Source organism: Onychostoma macrolepis, chromosome 01 (assembly GCF_012432095.1).
Source record: "Onychostoma macrolepis isolate SWU-2019 chromosome 01, ASM1243209v1, whole genome shotgun sequence".
NCBI lineage: Eukaryota > Metazoa > Chordata > Actinopteri > Cypriniformes > Cyprinidae > Onychostoma > Onychostoma macrolepis.
Window position 1 is genome coordinate 19,272,849 of NC_081155.1, and position 23,169 is coordinate 19,296,017.

At 37.1% G+C, this 23,169-nt stretch overlaps 2 protein-coding genes across 4 annotated transcripts in view; one reads left to right on the forward strand and one right to left on the reverse strand.

Moving 5' to 3' along the window:
• Positions 1-13,924, forward strand: part of zdhhc5a (zinc finger DHHC-type palmitoyltransferase 5a) — a 34,711-nt gene extending 20,787 nt beyond the window's left edge. The window contains exons 3-12 of one of the 3 annotated variants that reach the window (XR_009271272.1): positions 824-945; positions 1,859-2,016; positions 2,352-2,524; positions 2,648-2,750; positions 3,119-3,210; positions 3,300-3,426; positions 5,114-5,225; positions 5,894-6,006; positions 7,556-8,569; positions 12,236-12,375. Coding sequence is in view for 2 of the 3 variants with exons in the window: in XM_058775244.1 (XP_058631227.1) it covers positions 824-945; positions 1,859-2,016; positions 2,352-2,524; positions 2,648-2,750; positions 3,119-3,210; positions 3,300-3,426; positions 5,114-5,225; positions 5,894-6,006; positions 7,556-8,481; positions 12,236-12,440 (2,131 nt within the window). In the remaining variant the exon portion in view is untranslated. Of the gene's footprint in view, positions 1-823; positions 946-1,858; positions 2,017-2,351; positions 2,525-2,647; positions 2,751-3,118; positions 3,211-3,299; positions 3,427-5,113; positions 5,226-5,893; positions 6,007-7,555; positions 8,570-12,235 lie in introns of all 3 variants that reach the window. The other 2 variants (XM_058775252.1, XM_058775244.1) reach the window with 2 other exon arrangements.
• A 696-nt stretch (positions 13,925-14,620) lies between these two features.
• tmx2b (thioredoxin-related transmembrane protein 2b) lies at positions 14,621-23,096 on the reverse strand. The gene is made up of 8 exons (XM_058792061.1): positions 22,777-23,096; positions 22,150-22,210; positions 21,666-21,779; positions 18,086-18,162; positions 17,515-17,621; positions 16,194-16,259; positions 15,975-16,104; positions 14,621-15,835 (listed from the first exon to the last, which is right to left on the reverse strand). Exons 1-8 carry the CDS (start codon positions 22,963-22,965, stop codon positions 15,656-15,658), a joined length of 924 nt encoding a protein of 307 aa, XP_058648044.1. The 5' UTR covers positions 22,966-23,096; the 3' UTR covers positions 14,621-15,655.
• Between the last annotated feature and the right edge of the window lie 73 nt (positions 23,097-23,169).

Below are 23,169 nucleotides of genomic sequence, written 5' to 3' on the forward strand. Positions count from 1 at the left end.
TTTCTGGTCTTAGGAGTCACCTTCCTGCCAATGTTACTTACAGTTTAGAGTACACCATACTTTGTATTTTACAGCACCCTTACCAAAGTCCCCTGCGAAGTTAGATTGACGAAATTGACACTGAAATAGACATGATGTTGATGTTTATGTAAATGCTTGTTTACATAAACAAAAGGTCTTCATGATGCATTGAATGGCTTGTGCACTCATGAACTGAGGTCGATGTGTTTATGCAACATCAGCGTTTAAAGTGCAGCCAGCACAGTTTCCTTTTGATGAAATTGAGAAATCACATTAGCTTCCTGTTGACTTCTTGTGCCCTATATTCTACAAGTCGTGACCTGTAAATATAACAGGAACATGAAATAGTCATCAAGCCACAAAAAAAAAACGCCCTTCCAGTTGGCACACAAGAGGAAATCTGGGGGGCTTAAGTCAGATGCTGTGTCACGTCTGTTCATTCTTGTCATTTGCCCCCTCTGATCCCTTTCTTCTCACCAACCCCTCAGATTAAACACTGAAAGGCAATGAAAATAGGACAGCATCTGTCATTAAAGTGCCACTTCCTCTCTTATTTTCTTTTTATTTCTCTCCTGCCTGTTTTTGTTCTCACACATTGAATGTTTTGTGGTTATCTGTGTGTCTATATTGCTTCTAGTAAGAATGTGGCTGAAGCATAATCAGTCAGTGTGTTCCCTTGACAACCAGCTCTTTTCCTAAATTAGGATGGTTAAGCAGACTTGACAAAGGTATATAAAAGCACACATGAAGTGTGTGATTTTAGTCTCATTCTGTGTCTCATTCATGCCTCTTTTTCCCACAGGTGCCCTTGGCTTTCAGAGCAGTTTTCCGTTGCTGTGCCAATATACAATGGCATTATGTTTCTGTTTGTTTTGGCCAACTTCTGTATGGCCACCTTCATGGATCCTGGCATCTTCCCTAGAGGTAGTGAAACAATCTGCAATATGATTTGTCTGTGTGTGTGTGTGAGTATACAGCTGCAGTAGAATGTGTGGCTGTCTTATTGGAAAAACAAACCACTTCATATTTTTTTTCAGACTGTATTTCAGTCAATGAATAGAATTTTTGTTTTTCCATTTAACTGACCTTGATGTACTAAATATCAGCTGAATCAACCTTAAAGCAGTGTTTTTATTGTTAACTAAAACTAACAAAAATGACTTCTAGTATTTTGAATAGAAATAAAATATAATGTATATTAGATGAAGAACTTTTTAAAATAAAATAAAAACCTAAACAAAGATTAGAAATTTTGCCTTGCAAACTAACTAAAAGAAGTTGAAGTTGAAGTACTCAAACTACAAAAAATAAAACATAAAAATAAAATAAAATTTTAAATATTAATCAGTACTACAGTAGTGTATACTAACATAACTGTCTTAAAGTCAACATGAAAATGAATTCCCAGTCCATTTCAATTCCCTGATGTTTCTAAGTTAAATGTAATATTCAACAAAAATCTAAAAACTGCTGTATATTAATTTATATATATATATATATATATATATATATATATATATATATATATATATATATATATATATATATATATATATATATATATATATATATATATATATATATATATATATATATATATATATATATATATAAGCTATTCGTTTTTCTTTTTTTCTTTTTGTCTGTGTGGCATTAGTTTTTATTAATTTGGAGTAACATGCACTAATGAATTGTGGACAAGATGTGTGTTAAAGAGCACAACGGTCAAATTAAACAGGGTTTGGATTCCATGTTGACTTAAGCAGGAGTTTATTAAAATACATCTGTAATTTGATCCACTGAGGAAGGTATTTTAAACACTGTGTGTGTGTTGTAGCTGAGGAAGATGAGGATAAAGAGGATGATTTCCGAGCTCCTCTTTACAAGACTGTGGAGATTCGAGGCATTCAAGTGCGGATGAAGTGGTGCTCCACCTGCCGTTTCTACAGACCCCCGCGTTGCTCTCACTGCTCTGTGTGCGACAACTGTGTGGAGGTAAACACACACATACACACACACACACACTCGCACATTATTCCAGTCATTGTTCAGCTGTGACCCCACTATTGTGCATTGACAAAACAAATGACATTACAATACATATAAATTCCATAACATTTGCAGTTCTTGTTTATTTTTTGGTAAATCTTTGTCATTAATCAGTCTGTCCAGTCTTGCTCTGACTAATGCTTTGGAGACTAGACTGATCGATTTGCGTTAATTAAGCAGAGAAGTGTGCTTGCTTTGCACAGCCTTAAGCTTTTTTCTCTGTCTTTCATAATTATGACTCGCGCACACACACATGCAACTTGCCTCTTCTCTCCTTGCAGGATTTTGATCATCACTGTCCGTGGGTCAACAACTGTATCGGCCGGAGGAATTACCGTTACTTCTTCCTGTTCCTGCTCTCTTTGACTGCTCACATAATGGGCGTGTTTGGCTTCGGCCTGCTTTTCATTCTCTACCACACCCAGCAGCTGGACAGAGTGCATTCGGCTGTCACGTATCCTCAAATAGTTGTTTCATTTTTTTTGTGCTCACACCAAAACCTTTGACCAAAATTCAGACTTCAAATGAGAGCTGATTTGTATTATGATTTACTGTTTCCTCCTTGACCCTTTATCAGTATGGCTGTCATGTGTGTCGCTGGGCTTTTCTTCATCCCAGTGGCAGGTCTCACTGGTTTCCATGTCGTTCTGGTGGCAAGAGGCAGGACCACCAATGAGCAGGTTGTGACATGCGCAATCATAATCTTCTGTTGTCGTGTTTGTTTTCCTGTCAATAACCATGTTGGTGGTGGTGGTGAACTGGGATTAAAATCCCTATTAAGTAGTTTTATAATCCTTCAAAATATGACCTTCTCTCAGCCCTCCTTTAGATTGTAATCTCATTTTAATCCTCTTCCCAAACCAGTTTCTGCCCATCTCTCCTCCTCTTTGTGTTGACCACATGTGCACACTTTTTTGTATCTTATCTCACTATTCTTCCTTACTGCCTCATTCTATCTCTTTTTTTATTATTTTTAAATGTTTTATGACAAATCACTAATAAAGTAACTACTAAGGTTATTGTTTAACGGTCAACTCTGTGTTTGTAGGTAACAGGGAAGTTCAGGGGAGGCGTGAACCCCTTCACAAACGGCTGCTTGAGAAACATCTCGCATGTTCTGTGCAGCTCACAGGCACCCAGGTATGTTTTCCCCTGCATTCATAACTTTGACGTAAATATTGTATTTCCTTATTGAGATTTTAATACAATGTTGTATTCTGATCTCTCAGGTATCTGGGTAGAAAGAGAAAGGCTCAGACAGTGTCTGTTCAGCCTCCTTTCCTCCGACCGCAGCTTACTGAGGCTCAGCTGGCAGCCAAGGTCCTCGACAACGGAATCCAAGGAGACCTTCACCGGGTAAGGAAATAAAGCCTTTTTACCTATTTTCTTCAGTGCTCTCAGGGCTTCTCTCCATCCTTCTCCTTTTGGAAGAACAGTCTCTCAGCTGTTATGAAATATAAGATTTCCAGGCCAGAGAAAGCCAAAGAAAATTAATGAAATTGTAGATATTACTCTTGTTTTTTTGAATGCAAGTTGTTCCTTAGAGTCTGTTCTTTCTAATAAATTGTTCAGTGATTCACAAATTGTTCTAATGAGTCATTATGAAGTCAGTCTGAATTTGAATGATTTATAAAAACCCTTATCTGGTAACAAGATAGGCCATGGAAATTCATGATTTAAAATGTTTGAATGAGGCCATGAGCGTTACCTCTGCCACTGAGGTGCAGATGTTCCTGTCAGAGCCAAAATCCCTAGGTCAGAGAGTGCGTTAGACTATTTTGCAAGCAACTGGCTCCAATTCCCCTTTCTGGCAGACGAAGCTCAAAATATATCTGTTTGTGCCATTTACCATCTGATTGAGGATGGCTGACACAGACAGGCTTGCATTAATATGGCTGAAACGTAGACTGGCTTTTAAACTGTCAAAAATACTTTCTTATTCCATAATGAAAGGTTGTGCTTTGAAATGATTTGTTCTTTAAGAATACATGAACTTTTAATCAGTTTGGAGCACTTCATTATATGTTTTTGACATTTTTCAACATTGCAACCTGGAGTTATGAGAAAAGTAGTCATGCTTTTTGGCAATACATGGATTTCTGCATTAATGGTTTCTAAAGTGAAAGGCTCAGCTTGTAGCTTGCCGAGTAATGAGCACTGATAGTGAGAGGGAGGAAGGAGGTACAGTGTGGCAGAGAGAGCTGCTTGATAAATGTGCACCACTGTGCAGAAATGGAAGGAAAGAACTGATTATTGGAAATGTTCATTTGCTTTTCCTCCATTATCTTCAGAAGTCCTGGTCTTATCCCTCTGATAAGGTTGCTGAATCTTTTGGCGTCCTCTGCCGTGATACCATTGCCCTAGTTCAAATTATAACAAAGGTGTGTCTGCTGTAACCAGTTACTCATGGAAAGTTGGCACGCCAGATGGTCCAAAGCCTGAGAAAGAGCCTAAAGTGTGTTCATGTTGCCACACCCAGCAACCTTGTTGGTCTGTACCAAATAGGGTTACATGGTATAGGGCAGTGTTTCTCAACCCTGGTCCTGGGCGCCCCCCAACACTGCACATTTTATGTGTCTCCCTAAAGTGATGGTGTGGAGAATGGTTTAGTTGATCTCATCTAGTTTCCTGATGTATTATATGAATAAAAACACACTTTACATGAAATCTGGTTCAAGAAGCTCTCAAAAGCTAAAACCGAAAGCATAAACCGGTTTCATCACATTTATCACACAACCCTAGCATGGTAAACCAAAGTACTAAAAAAAATATGATTTAGCAAATTTCAGTACCTGACCAGGATAACAATGTGCAGCTCTTAAGCACAGTTTGCCGGTTCAGGCAATGTAACATCAATAGTGTAACTATTTTTCAGTGACTTTGGCATTGAGGAGGGAGTAGTCATGATTTGAATGAGTGTTTTTCCTATCGGACATTGTATATGAGTCAGAAAATACATTCTAGTTCTCCTAGTCAGCTGTTTTGTCTATTTCTTTATTTTATGAACCACCTGTGTTTTATCCTCTCTTCTGCAATCTTTCAGTCTAAGAGCAGTTTGATGGAGAGTCAGTCTGCTGACGCCGAGCCTCCACCTCCACCTAAACCAGAGCTCAGATACCCTGGGCTGTCACGAGGACCTGCCGGACACTCTGAGGGTTAGAGCAAACTATAGTAGCATTCAAACATCCATTGATCCTTTCTGCCTTATTTGAGCTTTTTTTTTTTTTTTAAGTTACTGATTACATTTAAGATTTGACTTCAGTTGAATAGTGTTCATTCAAGCTTTCAATATGTAACAGCAGTGATGTCATCACAATACTTGCGTGCTTTTGTGATTGGTCTGGTGTTCCTTGCATATATTTCCTTGCAATTGCCATTTAGGAATCTAATATGAGTATTTTGAGTATAAAGGCCTGATCACACTAAGAATGATAACTGTAAATTTAACTAAAATCATAACTGTCTTGGCGTTTACACCAAAGCATATTAATGTTCTGTTTATTATAAGCAGGCATTGCAGTTATCTGGTGTGCCATTTTAAATGCTTGAGTCTAGTGCATTTAAAATCTAGTGAATTTTGATTGACTGTCATTTTTTTTTTTTAATGTTCAATTTTGAATGTTATCGTACCTTTTGTGTCATTTATAGTTATAGTTGTGGTATGAACTTTTGTTTTTGTAGATTTAGAACAATTATTAAAACTTTATAGTTGTGGTTTTCTTCTTTGGTGTGAACAGGCCTTAAGATTGCGATTACATGTTGCAGTGCTGTTGTGTCAGCTTAATTCACTCAAATATGTAATCTTTCTGTTCTTTGTTTGCAGAGAGTAGTCTGTTGAATAAAGCCCCGCCCACCCCCACCATGTTCAAGTACAGGCCCACATACAGCAGCCCGGGCAAGAACCACACTGCCCTCACACATGCCTATGCCAACCAGGTAACTTTTCTGGTCTTTAAAGAGGTCTTTTTGTTTGTTCACAATCTATGGTGGTGATTCACAACATTTACTTTGACATTTACATTCTTTTGCATGGCTGTAATTATTATTTCCTTTATACCACATACATTTGTCTTTTTTTTTTCTCTAACATTTTGTTCAATCCATTAAATTGTTTTTCCCCCTCCGTTTTGGTTGACTCAGTGGCTTTCAGTTGAACAGTATCAGTAAGTTTACACTGTACTACTTTTTCTGTGTCTGTGTGTGCTATTATTATGTGCTCTCCTTTCTCTAGTATCTGTCTGTGTCCATATGCATACATTTTTAAATGCAGGTTATTGCAGCTGAGTTTCTATTTAATTGTCATTGTTTTATGAATCTCCCACTGTTTAGTTTATCACCATAGTAGTTATTTCATATCTATAACTTGGAAAATGAAGGGTTATATTATATAAAGATGTTGTTTTACAAAAATACCACATTGCTTTCTCAAAAAGCCACAGCTTATACAAAAACCCCAAAAGAATAAATATAATTTGTTCCATTTGTTTAATTATACTCTAGTTGTGTTAATTAAGCCCACAGTGTGTCAACACAAACAAACAACCAATCTCTCTTTGGCTCTATGATGCTGGATTAAGATATATTAGATGAGAAATACACCATGTCATGTGATTTTGATTGATTCTGAAAGACCTGAGGCCTCATGAATAAAACTTTACTGAGTTTTATGGAAGTGTGTACACAAGGTTTAGATTTAAATAATAGAATTTACAACTGTTGGGCAGGGTTGAGTTTAAGTCTGAATTGAACGATTGTTTCCCTTTTAATAGCAATACACCAGTACACTGGTAACTTAAAATTAAAATGAAATATATTGTCAATGCTACACATACAATAATATCACAAATGAAAATTGCAGGCACAGGACTTTTATCAGTCTGGTAGGACGTAAAATCACACATAAAATGTTCAGTTTTTAGCAAAACATGCTAGGTATTCATGAGCAGAGCTATAGTTTGTTCTGTGAACTAAAAAAGTACCTGCAAGTTAAATGGGTGAATTATGCACAGTCACTCAGTTGGCTCCAATCAAATCTACAATTTTAGAAGCCAGACTAAGAAGCCAACCAGGGTAAATGTCATGCTTGCTTGTAGCTTACTTTTTGTACATGAGGCCCCAAGGCTTTTTATCCCCTGCCAACAAAGACCACAAGGCAAGAAAAGATAGATGTTGTGGTCTTTTGTTTTTTTAACGTTGCTCATGTGATGTGGTGTGCTCAAACTCCTGTGAAAAACCACAGTGCTCTGCCTTTAGTGTGTCCAAGTTTGTTCCCTGCCTTTCCAAGCTTAGCCTCTCTGTCCGTCACAATGCTGGCTCTTTATTATAGCTATAGAAAGCACTTTCCTAAATCATCTGTCCACAGTGGCCCACAAGATCCTTACCCCAAGGGATTTGTCCTTGACATCCCTTTGAATTTAGCTTTCAGATTTCCTTTGAAACTTTATAAACTCTTCTGCTTGCTGTCTCTCTCTCGCTCTCTCTGTAGATGAGTCGCGGGGACAGTCTTAAAGAGTCCTCTTCCTCTCTCCTCCAGTCCAGTCAGCAGCCAGGCTATCGCTCTGAGCCCAGTCTGGATGGGCGCGAGGGGGGTGGAGGAGCGGAGCGAAGCGGGCCAGAGCGAACAGCTGGGGGTCCTGGAGGACCTCCAGGCTCAGGGATCACCGGATACTCCCTAGGAGGGCGTTCGTATCCCTCCTTCTCTGATCCCACAGTTCTCGCCGGAGGGGCCTCACGGTCCTCCAGTGTTCGCTCTTCCCACAATGCCCCGCCATCTGAAGCCACCACTTCCACCAGCTACAAGAGCTTAGCCAATCAGACGCCACCGCCGGCTCCTCGGAACGGCAGTCTGTCATACGATAGTCTGCTCACGCCGTCTGAGAGCCCAGATTTTGAGTCTGCAGCGCCTGAGATGTCACCAGGCCGACCGCGCGCGCCTGTAGTGGGATACAGTTCGCCTTTCCTGTCGGCACAGATCGCCCAGCAGCGGGAGGCGGAGCTCCACCAGCCGTCTGCCTCCAGCGCCGCCCTCCTCGCCTCCCCGCAGCATGCCGGCTATCTACGTGGCTCCACCTCCTCCCAGCCCGCTCCACCTGAACGCGAGCGGGAACGCCTGCTGCACGACTCTCAGCATCACCACCACCACCACCACCATCATCACCACCACCATCGGCCGCCCCGCTTCTCTCGACCCCCTCTGATGTCTGACTCGGGCCCGCCTCAGCCCTCATATCCGTACCGCACACGCTCCACTGACACGCCCCTGCCGCCCACCACTCACCCTCCACGCTCGCCACACCCCCCGCCGCTGGGGAAGTCTCTGTCTTACTCTAGCGCTGCCGCTGCTGAGATGCAGTACCGCCTGGTCCGCAAAGCCTCGGCCTCGGTCGGGGGAGGGGGCATACAGGCGCCAAAGTGAGTACCTCCCCCTCAACCTTACGACGCTCTGCGCAGCCTGCTGCCTCCTTCCTCCTACTCTTCCTCCTCCTCCTCCCAGACTCCTGTGAGTGTATCTCTTTCACTTCTTTCTTCCTTCTGCGTTTTCCCATCAGTCTAAACTCATTCTGTCGAGGCGACTCGCCAGTAATTTTATGCTTTCATCGGTGATCATCTGTTGCTTTCTGCTGCTTGTGTTGAATGTTAGTGAATCATAATTGTCAAAGTATTAAAACAGCATGAAAATCAATTATCTTTAATAAATTCATTAAATAGTCAAGGGACTTTTTTTTAAAGATTTTTTTTTTTTTGGCATTTTTGCCTTTTATTATGACAGAACAGATCAGAATAGTCAGGAAACGAAGTGGGAGAGAGATAGGGGGTGAGATCGGGAAAGGTCCTTAAGTCGATTCGAATTCAGGACGCCTGCAGCGCAACGACGCTGTATGACGGTGTTCTGCCCACAAGGCTGTCAGCACCGACTAGTTAAGGGACATATTAAATAAAATATATATAAATATATCTAAATGCATTATTTATAATAATAATAATAATAATAATATTATTGTTGTTGTTGTTGTTGTTGTTATTTATTTAAATTTTACTAATGAAATTTAATTGAACACATTCACAACCATTTCATTTAAAATGTCCAGTTTTTATGTAGATTTTAAATTTCATTATTAATGTTGTTGTTATTATTGTTGTTGTTTTATATATTTATTTAAAAAATTTGACAACACTGGCAAAACATTAAAAAACAACAAAAATTTAAATAAAAGTAAATAAAAAATATTATTAAAGTACTAATTTAAAATATCCTCTAACCATTTAATTTTAAATGTCCATTCAACCATTATAGTTTTTAAAGAAATCAAAGGCTTTGTTCATACAAGCATAAAAAATAAATAATAACAAAAAAATAATTTAAAAACAAATACAATAAATATTATTTCATTTATTGAATCTGAATAAGCAGGTCAGATTTCAGGTAGTTTTTCTCATGTTTGAGGACAGGGTCAGACTTCTGCATGAATGCATAAAATTAGTAATGCCTCTGTTGTCTCATGTTCCTTAGTTGTGTCAGTGCCATATCATGAATCATGAATTAAAATCTCCTGACATCATGCTGCTGCTTAAGTTGTTACCATGGCGACCTAGGTAGATAAACTGGATATTGTTTGCTCTACAATACAATAAACAGATCCATTTTAATCGCTGGCAAAATGACTAAATGGATAGATCTGAGAGACAGAGAAAACTTCATCACTGCTCATTTAGGAGTCTGGAATGCCTGCTTTGCTTCGAGTTATTAGTCAGCTTTTTAAAAGCAGCAAAATCAACCTGGCCTTCAAAAAGCAGCAGAGAATAAATCTTCTTTACAGGAAATGTTGCTTAGAATGAGGGAGAGAACAAAATGAAACATTCTGTCATAAGAGCTTTATATTTTAAGTTGACATTGTATGCATTATTTGGAAACACCAAGGGCCCAGAACGATCCCTCATCATTAACGGTAGTTTCAGTGGCATGCTGACAGCAGAGCTGATGGTTAGAATAAACCTGCAATGCTTCAGTGCTTAAGAGAATGTTTCCTTTCCAAATAGTGTGACAGAGAAATTGAAATTTACTGTCAGGCAAGGCTGAATTTGCTTTTTTTTTTTTTTTTCTTTCTTTCTTCTCATTGCCTTTTTGCACTTTGTTTTCTGAACTGACATCTGCTCTGGGAGGCTTTTTAACTGACATCTGTATCATATCACAGGAAGTGAATTTGACAATTATGCATCTTGTGATATATATATTATCCTCAGTTATCATAATTCTTTTTTGTGTATTGCGACTTTATTTTTTGATTACATTATGATGCTTTATTTGTTTTATTTATTTAACTGTGGGAGTGAAACATTCATGACTACACAAAATTGCACATTTCACACCACTTTAATGTTGACCCTATTAATTTTTCATAATACAGGCTTTTGTTTGGTTTGAATGCATGCTACAGAATCATCATACTTTTACTCTTTAAAAAAAATAAAAAAATTAACTTTTGAGCTCTAGCATATTTTAATGTCTCTCATGCTCACCATGTTTATTTACTCAAAAATGCAGTAATATTATGCAATATTATTAGAACCGTTTTCTGTTTTAATACCTTTTCAAATGTAATTTATTCTTGTGATGCAAAGCTGAATTTTCAGCAGTCCATCAGTAGGGCTGGGTATCGTTTAAAAATTTTCGATACCGATACCTTGAGTTCGATACCGGTTCCTGAACAATACTTTTTCCGATACCAATTTTATGAAATCAGTTTTAACAAGATTATTTTCAAAAAAACTTTGGTTTTATTTTTTCAGCTTGTCATTTATACCGACTCAAAGCCTCATCTCCTGAGCCACTGCACAAAGGAACAAAATATATCCAACACAATAAATCAGTGCAAATAATTTTAATGAAGTTGTTAGGCTACATTTACACTAGTGCGTGTTCGTTTTAAAACACATAGCTCAGACAGAATCATAATTTTTATTCATTTATTCTAGGTTAAAGACTTGAATTGAAAATCTTTATCCACTTTCATAAGTGGGTGTTTTTTCTTTCATCATATGTTTTATTATTCTGGTGTAGTATGTCTAATTATTTGAATGCATAAAAACTTTATTCAAATTTATTCTTAAAATAGCCTTAAGAAATGTTTTGTGTTCTGGTTTTCAAATGAAGGCATAAAACATTAATTTCATTTATCTTTAAATTCTTGAAAATCAAAGTTTATTTATTTATTTTGGCAAACAAAGGGGGTTTACTATTACAATTAACACATGGAAGAAATGTTGTGTGATCATTACTTAAAAAAATAAAGTTTTAATAATTTTAATAGGACCCTAGTAGTACCTAGTACTACTGTCTGCTGAACAATAGTAATGTATTTCTGCCGCAGTGTCTTCCAAGTTAAACCGAACTTTTATTTTGACGGGTTGCCGTGAATACCTTTACAGTTCTGTGTGTATATGATATATGATGCTAGTTTTACTCAAATCAAACGGTAAAATGCTAATGAAGTCACTCTCAGAGCAGTTCTGGAGGTGTTGTTCATGTGTTTATGTCCTCATTTAGTGAGACGGCAGACGCTGATATCACTTCAGTCTGTGTGTAGTAAAGGAAACCGCGCGATAGAGAGAGAGAGAGCAGACTGCTCCGTAGGCTTTCGAATCTCTCTCGCGGATGTCAGACACTGATAGATCTGCGCCGCGCCGCTTCTAGTCGAACACACCTAGTGCTGCAGGCTTATTGGCTCACTGACGTTGATGAGATTAACCCCTTAGGTATCGAAATTTGGTACCGAACGGCAAGACGTTTTTCGATACTCGATGGTATCGAGGCAATTCGGTCGGTGCCTAAAAAGTATCGAACTTGATACCCAGCCCTAGTCATCAGTGTCATGTGGTCCTTCAGAAATCATTCTAATATTCTGATTTGCTGCTCAAGAAACATTTCTTTATCAATGTTGAAACCAGTTGTACTGCTTAATATTTTTGAGGAAACCATGATGTATTTTTTTTTTTCAGAGCTTTTATTTAAAATATAAATCATTGTAACTTAAAATAATTATGAATGTCTTTCTTTTATTGCCATCAGTTTAATGACAAAAAAAACCTTTTGAACAGTAGTGCAAGTACTATAAAACTGCATTCTAATCTGTTATCTTTCTCTAACATCTCTGTTTCTCTGGTTTAGGGACGAGATTCAGATGAAGTCGTATAGTCGGACAAACGGGCAGCCGAAACCACCTTCTACCCCCTCTCATCCTGTTAGCGTGTCTACTCGCCCAGGTCAGGCGTATTCCAGTGCTGGCTCTTCTCAGAGCCCCGCCCACAAGCCTGGAGGCGGGGTGAAGAAGGTGACTGGTGTCGGAGGGACCACTTACGAGATATCAGTGTGAGAGACGCGCTGTTTTGACCCGTGTTGTCAAGAATGGAGCCCTGTACTCATTTTCTTCACAGACACAGCAGAGAAAATTCTGTTTGGCGGACATTTATTGGTGCCTACAAGAAAGATCTGAAAACTTCTGACCTCTGCTGTTATTTTTTGAAAAGGAAATAATGCTAACCAGCAGGTTTTGGTTAGATATGACATAGAGGAAGAAGAAGAGGAGGAGGAGGAGGAGGAGGAGGAGCAGGGGGTCATTCAAACCGTGACATAGTGGGACTTCAGGACTCCTCGCCAGTAAGGAGCTGGAGCACATAATCAGTGTGACGGCAAAGGACCGGATTGCCTTGAAAACATTTCAGTACATAACAAAAAAAAGATTTTTATCCAACATAAATGTGTAAATTGTTCTGTATAGAAAAAGATTATCAGTTTTGGTTGTTTTTCTTTTTTTTCTTTTTTTTTAATCACCGAGTGGAATTAGATTTTTTCAAAAGGGGACCTGTGGCATTCAGTAGCCATTTCAGACCACTGTGTTTGGCATGCGACAATGTTGCGTCTGTATCCAATCAGCACCAGGGAAGCAAAACAGTAGTAAAGATAAGGAAATGGACTAATGCATTATTTAAGTGACAGCAGCCTTTTCAAGTGCAAGTAGTGTTTCTGAGCAATGGCCTTGGAAATTCAAGTTTTTATTTAATTTTTAAAGTGTTATTTTATATGACTTTATAAATGGCTATTGATAAGATCAAAATGTTTTTTTTCTACAAAGGCTGATATTTGTTCTCTATGGACTTTTATCTAATCAAATAGAGGGATATAGAGCTGATGGCCGCTCTAGCTGGAGAGAGATCAGCCGGTAGGTAATCAGAGGGTTAATCGTAGCATAAAAATGCATTTGATATGGTGGAGCCAAATCTGTGTGGGTCATATTTCAAATTTTATCCTGTAAACATTGATTGGCTGCCTCTTAGATCTGTTTTTTTTTTTTTTTTAATATATATTAATATGTGAGAGCCAAATCTCACCGGTGGCCTTGACTAGCCAGCCATGTAGGATTTAAAGCTCCCTATGCCACAGAACGGTGGGGATCCATATCAATGCCCTCTGATTGGACAGCAGGTGAACCAGTCAGTGGAAGTTAACCGTCATTATGAATCAGTGAAAGCCTTTTATTTTTAATGATTTAATTCTTACCTATTGCATTCGAGAAGATTGTGACATTGTGCAGGACTCATTTCAATCATCGTCTGTCTTGTCAGGGGTGACATTTAGATCAGAGCTGGCCAATCAGGGGACAGAATGTATTTGCTGACACAAAGCCAATGAATACACTTATAGGAATATTTTGGATCAAAAGATGGATTGAGGGGAGGGAGGGAAAGAAAAAAAGAATGTGTACTGTATAGTTCAGTGTGAGTGAACATGGTTGTGAATAGGTGTATGCGTGAGTGTGTGTGTTTGAGCATTGGTAATAAACTCTTTATAAATCAGTTATGATTTTGACTTTAATTTCCCCTTTATGCATTGCTCTTGTTTTAATAGATAAAAAATCTTTAAAAACTATACACCAAAACAATATTTATTTATTTTTATTTTTTGGTCCATCCACAAATATGGGAAAGCCTGGGTGTACCTACAAATACTGAAAATGTTAGTAGATGTACTACCTGAGATATACAACCTTATATCGATTTGATCTTAATATTTAAGTCATTTTATGTTTTTTACCATCTTTTTAGTTTTTTTTTTTTATGTCTAAATTGTCCAAAGTTTAAGCTTTTCATTTTAGTTTTCAGCAAGTTAACAACAGGGTTTAAACTTAAAAAATAAATAAATAAATTAAATATATTTTATTGAATTAATGAATTTGGTGTTTAGGTATCATTTTGAAAAAACTGTTGTGATGAACCTGTGGTTACTCTGGACTTAGTGAAGTTAGTTCTGAAAGGTCTACCAGGAACTGTTTTCTGTAACTTGTGTATATTTTTGGTAGCCACTACACATGGTTTGCGTCATCGTTGAGAATGCTTTGACTGTTTGAGCGTAAATCTCAAATGCTAATTGAGCACTTTGAGTCATTTAGATGTGCACGCTTCAGCTTATGACCAATTTGTCAAACATCTGCTTGGTGGTTCAAAGTCTAAATTTGGAGCAAATTTTTAAAATGCACAAACTGAACAAAACAGGATGTGAAGAACAAAGTGTTTTATTGGAATGGCAAAAAACAAGAAAAACCTTCCGTTCACAGCCGCTAAAAGCACTGTCATCTTTCAGACATCAATTTATTAAAGATTAGTGAAAAATCAAGACTGGTTTACTCAACTAAAACAATATTGATTTTTTTTTTTGTGTGGAAACTGATGACAAGATTCCACATGAACAAACTGACAATAAAAGCTTCCAACAGTGAAAAAGGCTAAAACATGAAGCTTGCTTCTGTGCCTGTCAGTTTAAAATAAAAAAGAAATGTTAAACACTTTAATAATTCAGCACAAAGAAAATTAAAATAAGCTAAATATACAAAACATTTAAGACTTTTACAGCAGTACATTCTCTCTGAAATGAAATGTGTAACTGGGTCTCAATGTCAAAAGTAACAACTGAATATTACAGGATATTATCTTGAGGTCTCACTCTTACAGATTTAGTAAATGTTCAAAACATGAAGTGTTAGCATAAAAGACCCATTCTTTTGGACCACCACATTCAGTCTAGTAGTCAGTACCATCACACAACCAAGCTGCGTCTCAGAAAAGTAGTAAAAAAAAAACACTAGGAGTGACAATGGAATGGCAGGATTAACAATACAATAGAAAAAAACTGATATAAAGTTTGTTCCCCAATGCGATGCATACGCAACACAAAATAACCCCTTGCTAATGATCACTTCACAATTATCAACCATATTAGAGGTAGATGTCCAATGTTTTTAACTTGATTAAATTAAAACAGCTGACAGATTTGAATATCAATGTCCCAAATAACAGTTGTTTGGATGTCCGTGTCCAGTATATCAATGATTATGACATTTAAATACATATTAATATAAGGATTTACTATATTATTGGACTGATTTTGCACTTAATATGTTATACAAAAAGAAACAATAACACAATCATTCTGTTTATAACTTCATACGCTCTCTTCCTCTCTGCATACTGAACATTAACACATTCTGCTCCAGTCCCATAATGATTCACAGTGCTCTTCAGCAGCATGCACTTTCTATTTGTCCTTCTTGCTCTCTGTGTCCATCGCGGTGATGGTCTCGGCCTCAGGTTCCTCCTCTTCAGGCACAGGGGAAAACACAGGCTCGTTGGGCCTCTCGAACTTCTCTCCTTTGGTCTTACCAAGCTTCTTTGACTGATACAACTCGTTGAGGTTAAACTCTCGGATGATGTTTTCCTAGAAACAAATGAAAAACACTGGTCACAACACATTTATCTGTATAGTACAGAGAACATAGACAGCTGACGTGTTTGAAGGATGGTTCTGACAAAGATTTTCCACTCCTGAAGGTCTTTTTTGGATGATTAAGCCTCACCTCTGTGAAGGTCCAAGACACTGCCCGTCCCTTTTTGTCCACCTGAGGGCGCCTCATAACTTCCTTTCCTCCCTGGAAGAGCACTAGAGAGGGCAGCTGCTTTGAGAGAGGAGAGGTGCTGACCCTGTATCTGAGGGGGAAAAAAAGCAAACATTGCACATTGTCAAAGTCTGTTACAATTAGCACAGAGAAGCAGTGAGACACGGCAGAGCTACTTACTTTTTGGCTACTTCACTGTAACGACCAATGTCCACTTTACCAAATTTCAGCCCTGCACAGTTGTATCTGAGTGAGAGAGAGAAGTTAATCATTTCTATTCAGAAGATTTTAATTCACAGAAACACCATGGCTATTATCATGGCGATCTCAGAATAAATTACACAAGGTATACAATTAACAAGAAGTTATAAAAGACATTTCAAATCTACACTAGACAAAAATTCTAAATACATTTTTAAATAAGTTAAACACACCTCTGAATAAAACCGTTGTCTATTTACATTAAAAACAGTACAATCTAATAAAATATGCTTCACGGTGATTTTTGTTTGGCAAGTAAGGCATGATGGTGGTTCTTCACATTTTAATAAATGTGACCCTGGACCGCAAAACCGGTCATAAGGGTCAATTTTTTGAAAGAAAATCTGAATAAATAAGCTTTCCATTGATGTATGGTTTGTTAGGATCAGACAATATTTGGCTGAGATACAATTATTTGAAAATTTGGAATCTGAAGGTGCAAAATATTGAGAAAATCGCTTTTAAAGTTGTCCAAATGAAGTCCCTAGCAATGCATATTACTAATCAAAAATTAAGTTTTGATATATTTACGGTAAGAAAAGTTACAAAATATCTTCATGGAACATGATCTTTACTTAATATCCTAATGATTTTTGACATAAAAGAAAAATCGATAATTTTGACCCATACTAATATTTGTAGCAATAGTATTGTTGACTATTGCTACAAATATACCCGTGCTACTTATGACTTATGGTTTTGTGGTCCAGGGTCACAAATATGCATGTGTAAGTCTTAAAAGACCTAAAAGACACCTTGTAAAAACAACTTGCTCATACCTAGATTTAAAATTAGTAAAAAATATTTTTCTTACACTAGGATTTATTTCATATAGCTTATTTTCATCCCATTCCATCTGCCACATGTCATTAATATAAGAGTTTACCACAGGTTTGATACAGAAAGGAATTTGACACTGAAATATTCAGATTGAGTGCTTCTTGTTGATCAAGAAAATTTTTGTATTAATATCAATTTTGAAAACAGTTGTGCTGCTTGATTTTTTTATTATTAGTTGAAAAATATAACATGACACGGTTTTAATTTATTTTTATTTTTTTCAGGATTCTTTGATGAATAGAAAGTTCACAAGTGAGTGTTTATTTGAAATAGAAATATTTTGTCAAATTATCAGTGTTTTACTGTCGCTTTTGAGCAGTTGAATTTGTCTTTTCTGCATAAAAGTGTAATTTTTTTTGTCCTAAAAACATTTAACCATAATGAAGAGCAACGTTCTTACTTCAAGGACAGATCAGCATAGACAGAGGCGAAAGACTGACACTCTGGTGACCAGTTAGCAAAAAACTCCACGATCCAGGTCACTCTGTTATCCTTCTCCAACTCATCCTAAACACAAAAGAAAGAGAGCATCTATACTCACTAGCATCAACTGAAGAGTTTCAAGCATATATCTGAACTCTGCATTCCCCTCAGGCCGCTGAAGTTAAAGTTCAACTATGAATGTGGCTGAAATTTGAAAATGGCTTATTTGGAAAGAATATTGGGCTGCAATGGTAATAAGCATGTATGGCCTTTGAATTCCTGTTACTAATAAGCCAGGCTCACTTAAACTAGTTCCCTTTGATGTTTTAAGTCAGTGATTAGTATGCAATGAGACGTCTCAGAATAAAGTGTGCCCATCACTGACGCTCCTCTAGTATACATCTCCCCAATCATTCTCATTCATATTGTTCAGCTCTTTTCCTTCTTATTCCATTCTGTGCAAATGTGTTTTGAAAACCAGCATCTCATGAGGCGTGACTAAAGTACTTGTGTCTAAAGGAAACTGGCAAATATGAACTCATACTCACATCAATGGTTTTATCACTGAAGTACTTGATGTATTCAGGGCCCATGTAGAGCGGAGGTTTGCAGGTCATCAGGAAAACTGCATCAATGATAAGAGAATATTAACAGCCATCAAAATACATCAGTGGTATTTTAGTATAAATTATATGCTATTATAGTTTTTTTTCATATTCTTTTTAATTTAATTTTACTGATATATGTTCTGTTCTCATTTTAATCAAATTCAAGTTTTAGTTTTTCATATTTCATTTCAGAGATATATATACACACATACATACACACATACATATATATATGTGTGTGTATGTATGTATATATATATATATATGTGTGTGTATGTATATATATATATATATATATATATATATATGTGTGTGTGTGTGTGTATATATATATATGTGTGTGTGTGTGTGTGTGTGTGTGTGTGTGTATGTATATACACACAGTGGGGCAAAAAGTATTTAGTCAGCCACCAATTGTGCAAGTTCTCCCACTTAAAAAGATGAGAGAGGCCTATAATTTTCATCATAGGTATACCTCAACTATGAGAGACAAAATGAGAAAAAAATCCAGAAAATCACATTGTAGGATTTTTAAAGAATTCATTGGTAAATTCCTCGGTAAAATAAGTATTTGGTCACCTACAAACAAGCAAGATTTCTGGCTCTCACAGACCTGTAACTTCTTCTTTAAGAGGCTCCTCTGTCCTCCACTCGTTACCTGTATTAATGGCATCTGTTTGAACTCGTTATCAGTATAAAAGACACCTGTCCACAACCTCAAACAGTCCAACTCCAAACTCCACCATGGCCAAGACCAAAGAGCTGTCAAAGGACACCAGAAACAAAATTGTAGACCTGCACCAGGCTGGGAAGACTGAATCTGCAATAGGTAAGCAGCTTGGTGTGAAGAAATCAACTGTGGGAGCAATTATTAGAAAATGGAAGACATACAAGACCACTGATAATCTCCCTCGATCTGGGGCTCCACGCAAGATCTCACCCCGTGGGGTCAAAATGATCACAAGAACTGAGAGCAAAAATCCCAGAACCACACGGGGGGAACTAGTGAATGACCTGCAGAGAGCTGGGACCAAAGTAACAAAGGCTTCCATCAGTAACACACTGCGCCGCCAGGGACTCAAATCCTGCAGTGCCAGACGTGTCCCCCTGCTTAAGCCAGTACATGTCCGGCCCGTCTGACGTTTGCTAGAGAGCATTTAGATGATCCAGAAGAGGATTGGGAGAATGTCATATGGTCAAATGAAACCAAAATATAACTTTTTGGTAAAAACTCAACTTGTCGTGTTTGGAGGAGAAAGAATGCTGAGTTGCATCCAAAGATCACCATACCTACTGTGAAGCATGGGGGTGGAAACATCATGCTTTGGGGCTGTTTTTCTGCAAAGGGACCAGGACGACTGATCCGTGTAAACGAAAGAATGAATGGGGCCATGTATCGTGAGATTGAGTGAAAACCTCCTTCCATCAGCAAGGGCACTGAAGATGAAACGTGGCTGGGTCTTTCAGCATGACAATGATCCCAAACACAGCGCCCGGGCAACAAAGGAGTGGCTTCGTAAGAAGCATTTCAAGGTCCTGGAGTGGCCTAGCCAGTCTCCAGATCTCAACCCCATCGAAAATCTTTGGAGGGAGTTGAAAGTCCGTGTTGCCCAGCGACAGCCCCAAAACATTACTGCTCTAGAGGAGATCTGCATGGAGGAATGGGCCAAAATACCAGCAACAGTGTGTGAAGACTTACAGAAAACGTTTGACCTCTGTCATTGCCAACAAAGGGTATATAACAAAGTATTGAGAAGAAATTTTGTTATTGACCAAATACTTATTTTCCACCATAATTTGCAAATAAATTCTTTAAAAATCCTACAATGTGATTTTCTGGATTTTTTTTTTCTCATTTTGTCTCTCATAGTTGAGGTATACCTATGATGAAAATTACAGGCCTCTCTCATCTTTTTAAGTGGGAGAACTTGAACAATTGGTGGCTGACTAAATACTTTTTTGCCCCACTGTATATATAGAGCTGGGTACATATTCACACAATAGCAATAAATGATTCATCATTCATTGATTCTCCCTAATTTCTCTTTTTCATCCTTTAAATTTTCCTTTCTAAAATAGCCTAACGATTATATACATATATAATATGTATATATAGTCCAGTTTTGTGGACATTCACACAAAGATCAGTCATTAGTCAGGTGGCGACTGCATTTGACCTCTGGATTTACAAAAATCATTTCAGGGTTAAGAAGGGTTTCAATATTGCATCAACTACTGATGAACATTCATTTTTATTTGAATTAGGTTTTTTAACAACGTATTATTAATTATAACTAATTAAAATACACATTCACGTTATTTCTTAGTCACATGTAATGCAGGCATTCCAAAGCTTTTTGTCATCTAAACTTTATTTCACCAAATATATTTGCTTTAAGTACCCCTGAGATTTTAAAATAAATATTTCAATAATTAAGTATCACAATTGCATGCTCACGGTTTCTTTGATGTTGATTAATGATCATGGCACGCAGGTAAATTATTTTAGTAAGTGTTTTATTTAAAACAAAGACTATAGAAATACAAAGACGGTTCACTCCTATACTTATGAATGAGAGAAACTGCAACGCACAATATGGAGGAATAGTCCCACCTTCTAAATGAAAGAGCCAAATTTCCCATAGAAACTTGACCAGAGTCAATGCACATGTGCAGTATAAGCATGTTATGACTCCGCATGTGCATTGGCTGGTCTAGCCTAAAATAAAAATAAGCTTTTTAAACGCTATTTGAGCATAAGAAACAACATTCATGGGGCAATTAATTTCAGATTTTTGTTGTTGATTTGACATATGTAATTTAATTGTGAATTCCGAAAGCAGTTTTTGAGATTTCAGGATTCCCCCATTCATTAAGATAGGTCTTGTATGAGCTGCCCGAAGGCGTTGCAAATATGGACGCCGAGTGAAGAGACTTTCCTCGAAACGGAGTTTGTTTTAAAATGATTTATTTTCATTGTAATTTTTTATGATTTAATTAATTGTCAGCTTTTCATTAAACTCACCACCCCCTGCAGTTCCTTTACGAACCCTGTTTGGGAAACCCTGACGTAATATAATGTTTAATGCACTTCATGTTGTAAATTACAATGAATGGAACAAGTTTTCTTACACTTAGCATTTTTTTACATCATTATGGTAGAAGATAATGCTAAAGATAATCAATGTAATAAACGAGTTAAATCAAAAGTAATCTAAAAGTAATCCAAAAGTAATCTGATTATATTACCTAAAATGTGTAATGTAACGGATTACGTTACTGACTACAATTTTGTCATGTAATCTATATATCTATATATATATATATATATATATATATATATATATATTTTTTTTTTTTTTTTTTTTTTTAGAATTCGTTAACAATTGTAAACCTGTACTATATTTGCGTAATATAATTTATATAATAAAAAATATAATTTATTATATTCCAGTTACATGTTTCCAATTGAGACTGTGTTGCAATCTTGTGAAATATTTAAAAAAAAAAAAATACTGACCAATACACAATGTCAAGTAGAGAAGCCCCAAACGTATGTCCAGTCTGAAGAACAGAATCACATTGGCCACTTTACAAAAGAGAATGATGTTGCCCACATGCTGCTCGATGGTAACTGGGGAGCAAAAAATTACACAAAACCAACATATTTTAATATTGCACTGCTTTGTGACACGAAAATCCATACTCAAAGGGGTCGAGTTGAACAGCAAAGTTGGAGGAGGGGGAAAGAGAGTAACAGAAACACTGAATGACAAAGAAAACTGATTTAACAACAAACACAACGACAACCGTCACTGAGAGCACAAAGACTCACAGGTGCCCAAATGTTTAGTGTATAAACAAAACCTTCACATTCAACCTCTGCATAATGACCATGATGATGGTTAAGAGATTATCTGCTGACGTGTGAATGTCAATAAAGAATGCTATACAGAAAATTAACTGCACAAAGATGGGAAAGTGTTTTAAGAGATAACTCTTACTTGCTCTTCTGTTCTTCATCATGACTATAGCACTTAAAAACATCAGTATCTCCACCTCTCTCTGAAAAAAAAATTAATAAACAAAGGCTGACATTAATTTAAATGTTGCATAGTAAAGACACTTAATAATATAAAACTAAAATAATATAAAGTGATATAAATGTTTATATATATAATATATATATATATATATATATATATATATATATATATATATATATATATAAAGTGTATCATAAATACATTATAAATTATACAGTAGTTTTACTATGCTTTCACTTTATTTAACAGTGCCCAGATTTACCCTGTATTGTTCAGGGTTTTGGGAACCCACCGTGTGCCATATTTTTATAAAATATAAATATATTAAACTGCACAACAGTGAATGATACACATGCACCACACGTGGGACACGTTGCCAGGTTTATTATTTCTACATGCATTATTTCTATTCATGGTATTCCAAACTCCTTTAACGTACCACGATTTGGGCTTGTTTTCTTGCCAGCTAAATAGCGACCCCCAAATTCTGCTGGCCACTGCCCAGTCCCCTTGTTACGAAGCAGGTTAACTGTATCCGTTATCATTAATCATGTGTTAAAGCCCAAAGGTCTGCTTTATACATACCCAGTCAAAATCGCATGAATTGCCATCCTCGCGCTGCGTCGAAAGATGTTCGCAGATCCCAGGCGTTTTGCGGACAAGCAGGAACGCGATAGACATAAATAACGAGGCGATGTAGTATGGCTTTAGTAGCCATTTGTAAACCTGCGGCAAATGATACAAAAACGCGAAGAGAGGTGTTAATAAGGCCATTCTTCTTTTTTATTTTTAGAAAACGAGTGCTGCGGTGATCCGAGACAGCATCAATGCCGCTATCAAAGCGAGACAATATCCGTCGGCAAATGAATTAATCGATTTAAAGGGACAGAGGTCACTGCGGACGAAGAAAAAATCCGCCCCGCCTCTTTAAAGCGCGCCCATTGATTGGTCACTTTCCTGAAACGACGTCGCTTATTG

Bases quoted from the DNA above. Each gene is read 5' to 3' on its own strand.
- tmx2b (XM_058792061.1), bottom strand. From the start codon at position 22,965: ATGGCCTTATTAACACCTCTCTTCGCGTTTTTGTATCATTTGCCGCAG. The intron at 18,163-21,665 runs GTCAGTATTTTT...TCATTGATGCAG, and splicing joins CTACTTGACATTGTGTATTG to TTTTCCTGATGACCTGCAAA. The intron at 16,105-16,193 runs GTAAGTAGCTCT...TTTCCCCCTCAG, and splicing joins TACAGTGAAGTAGCCAAAAA to ATACAGGGTCAGCACCTCTC.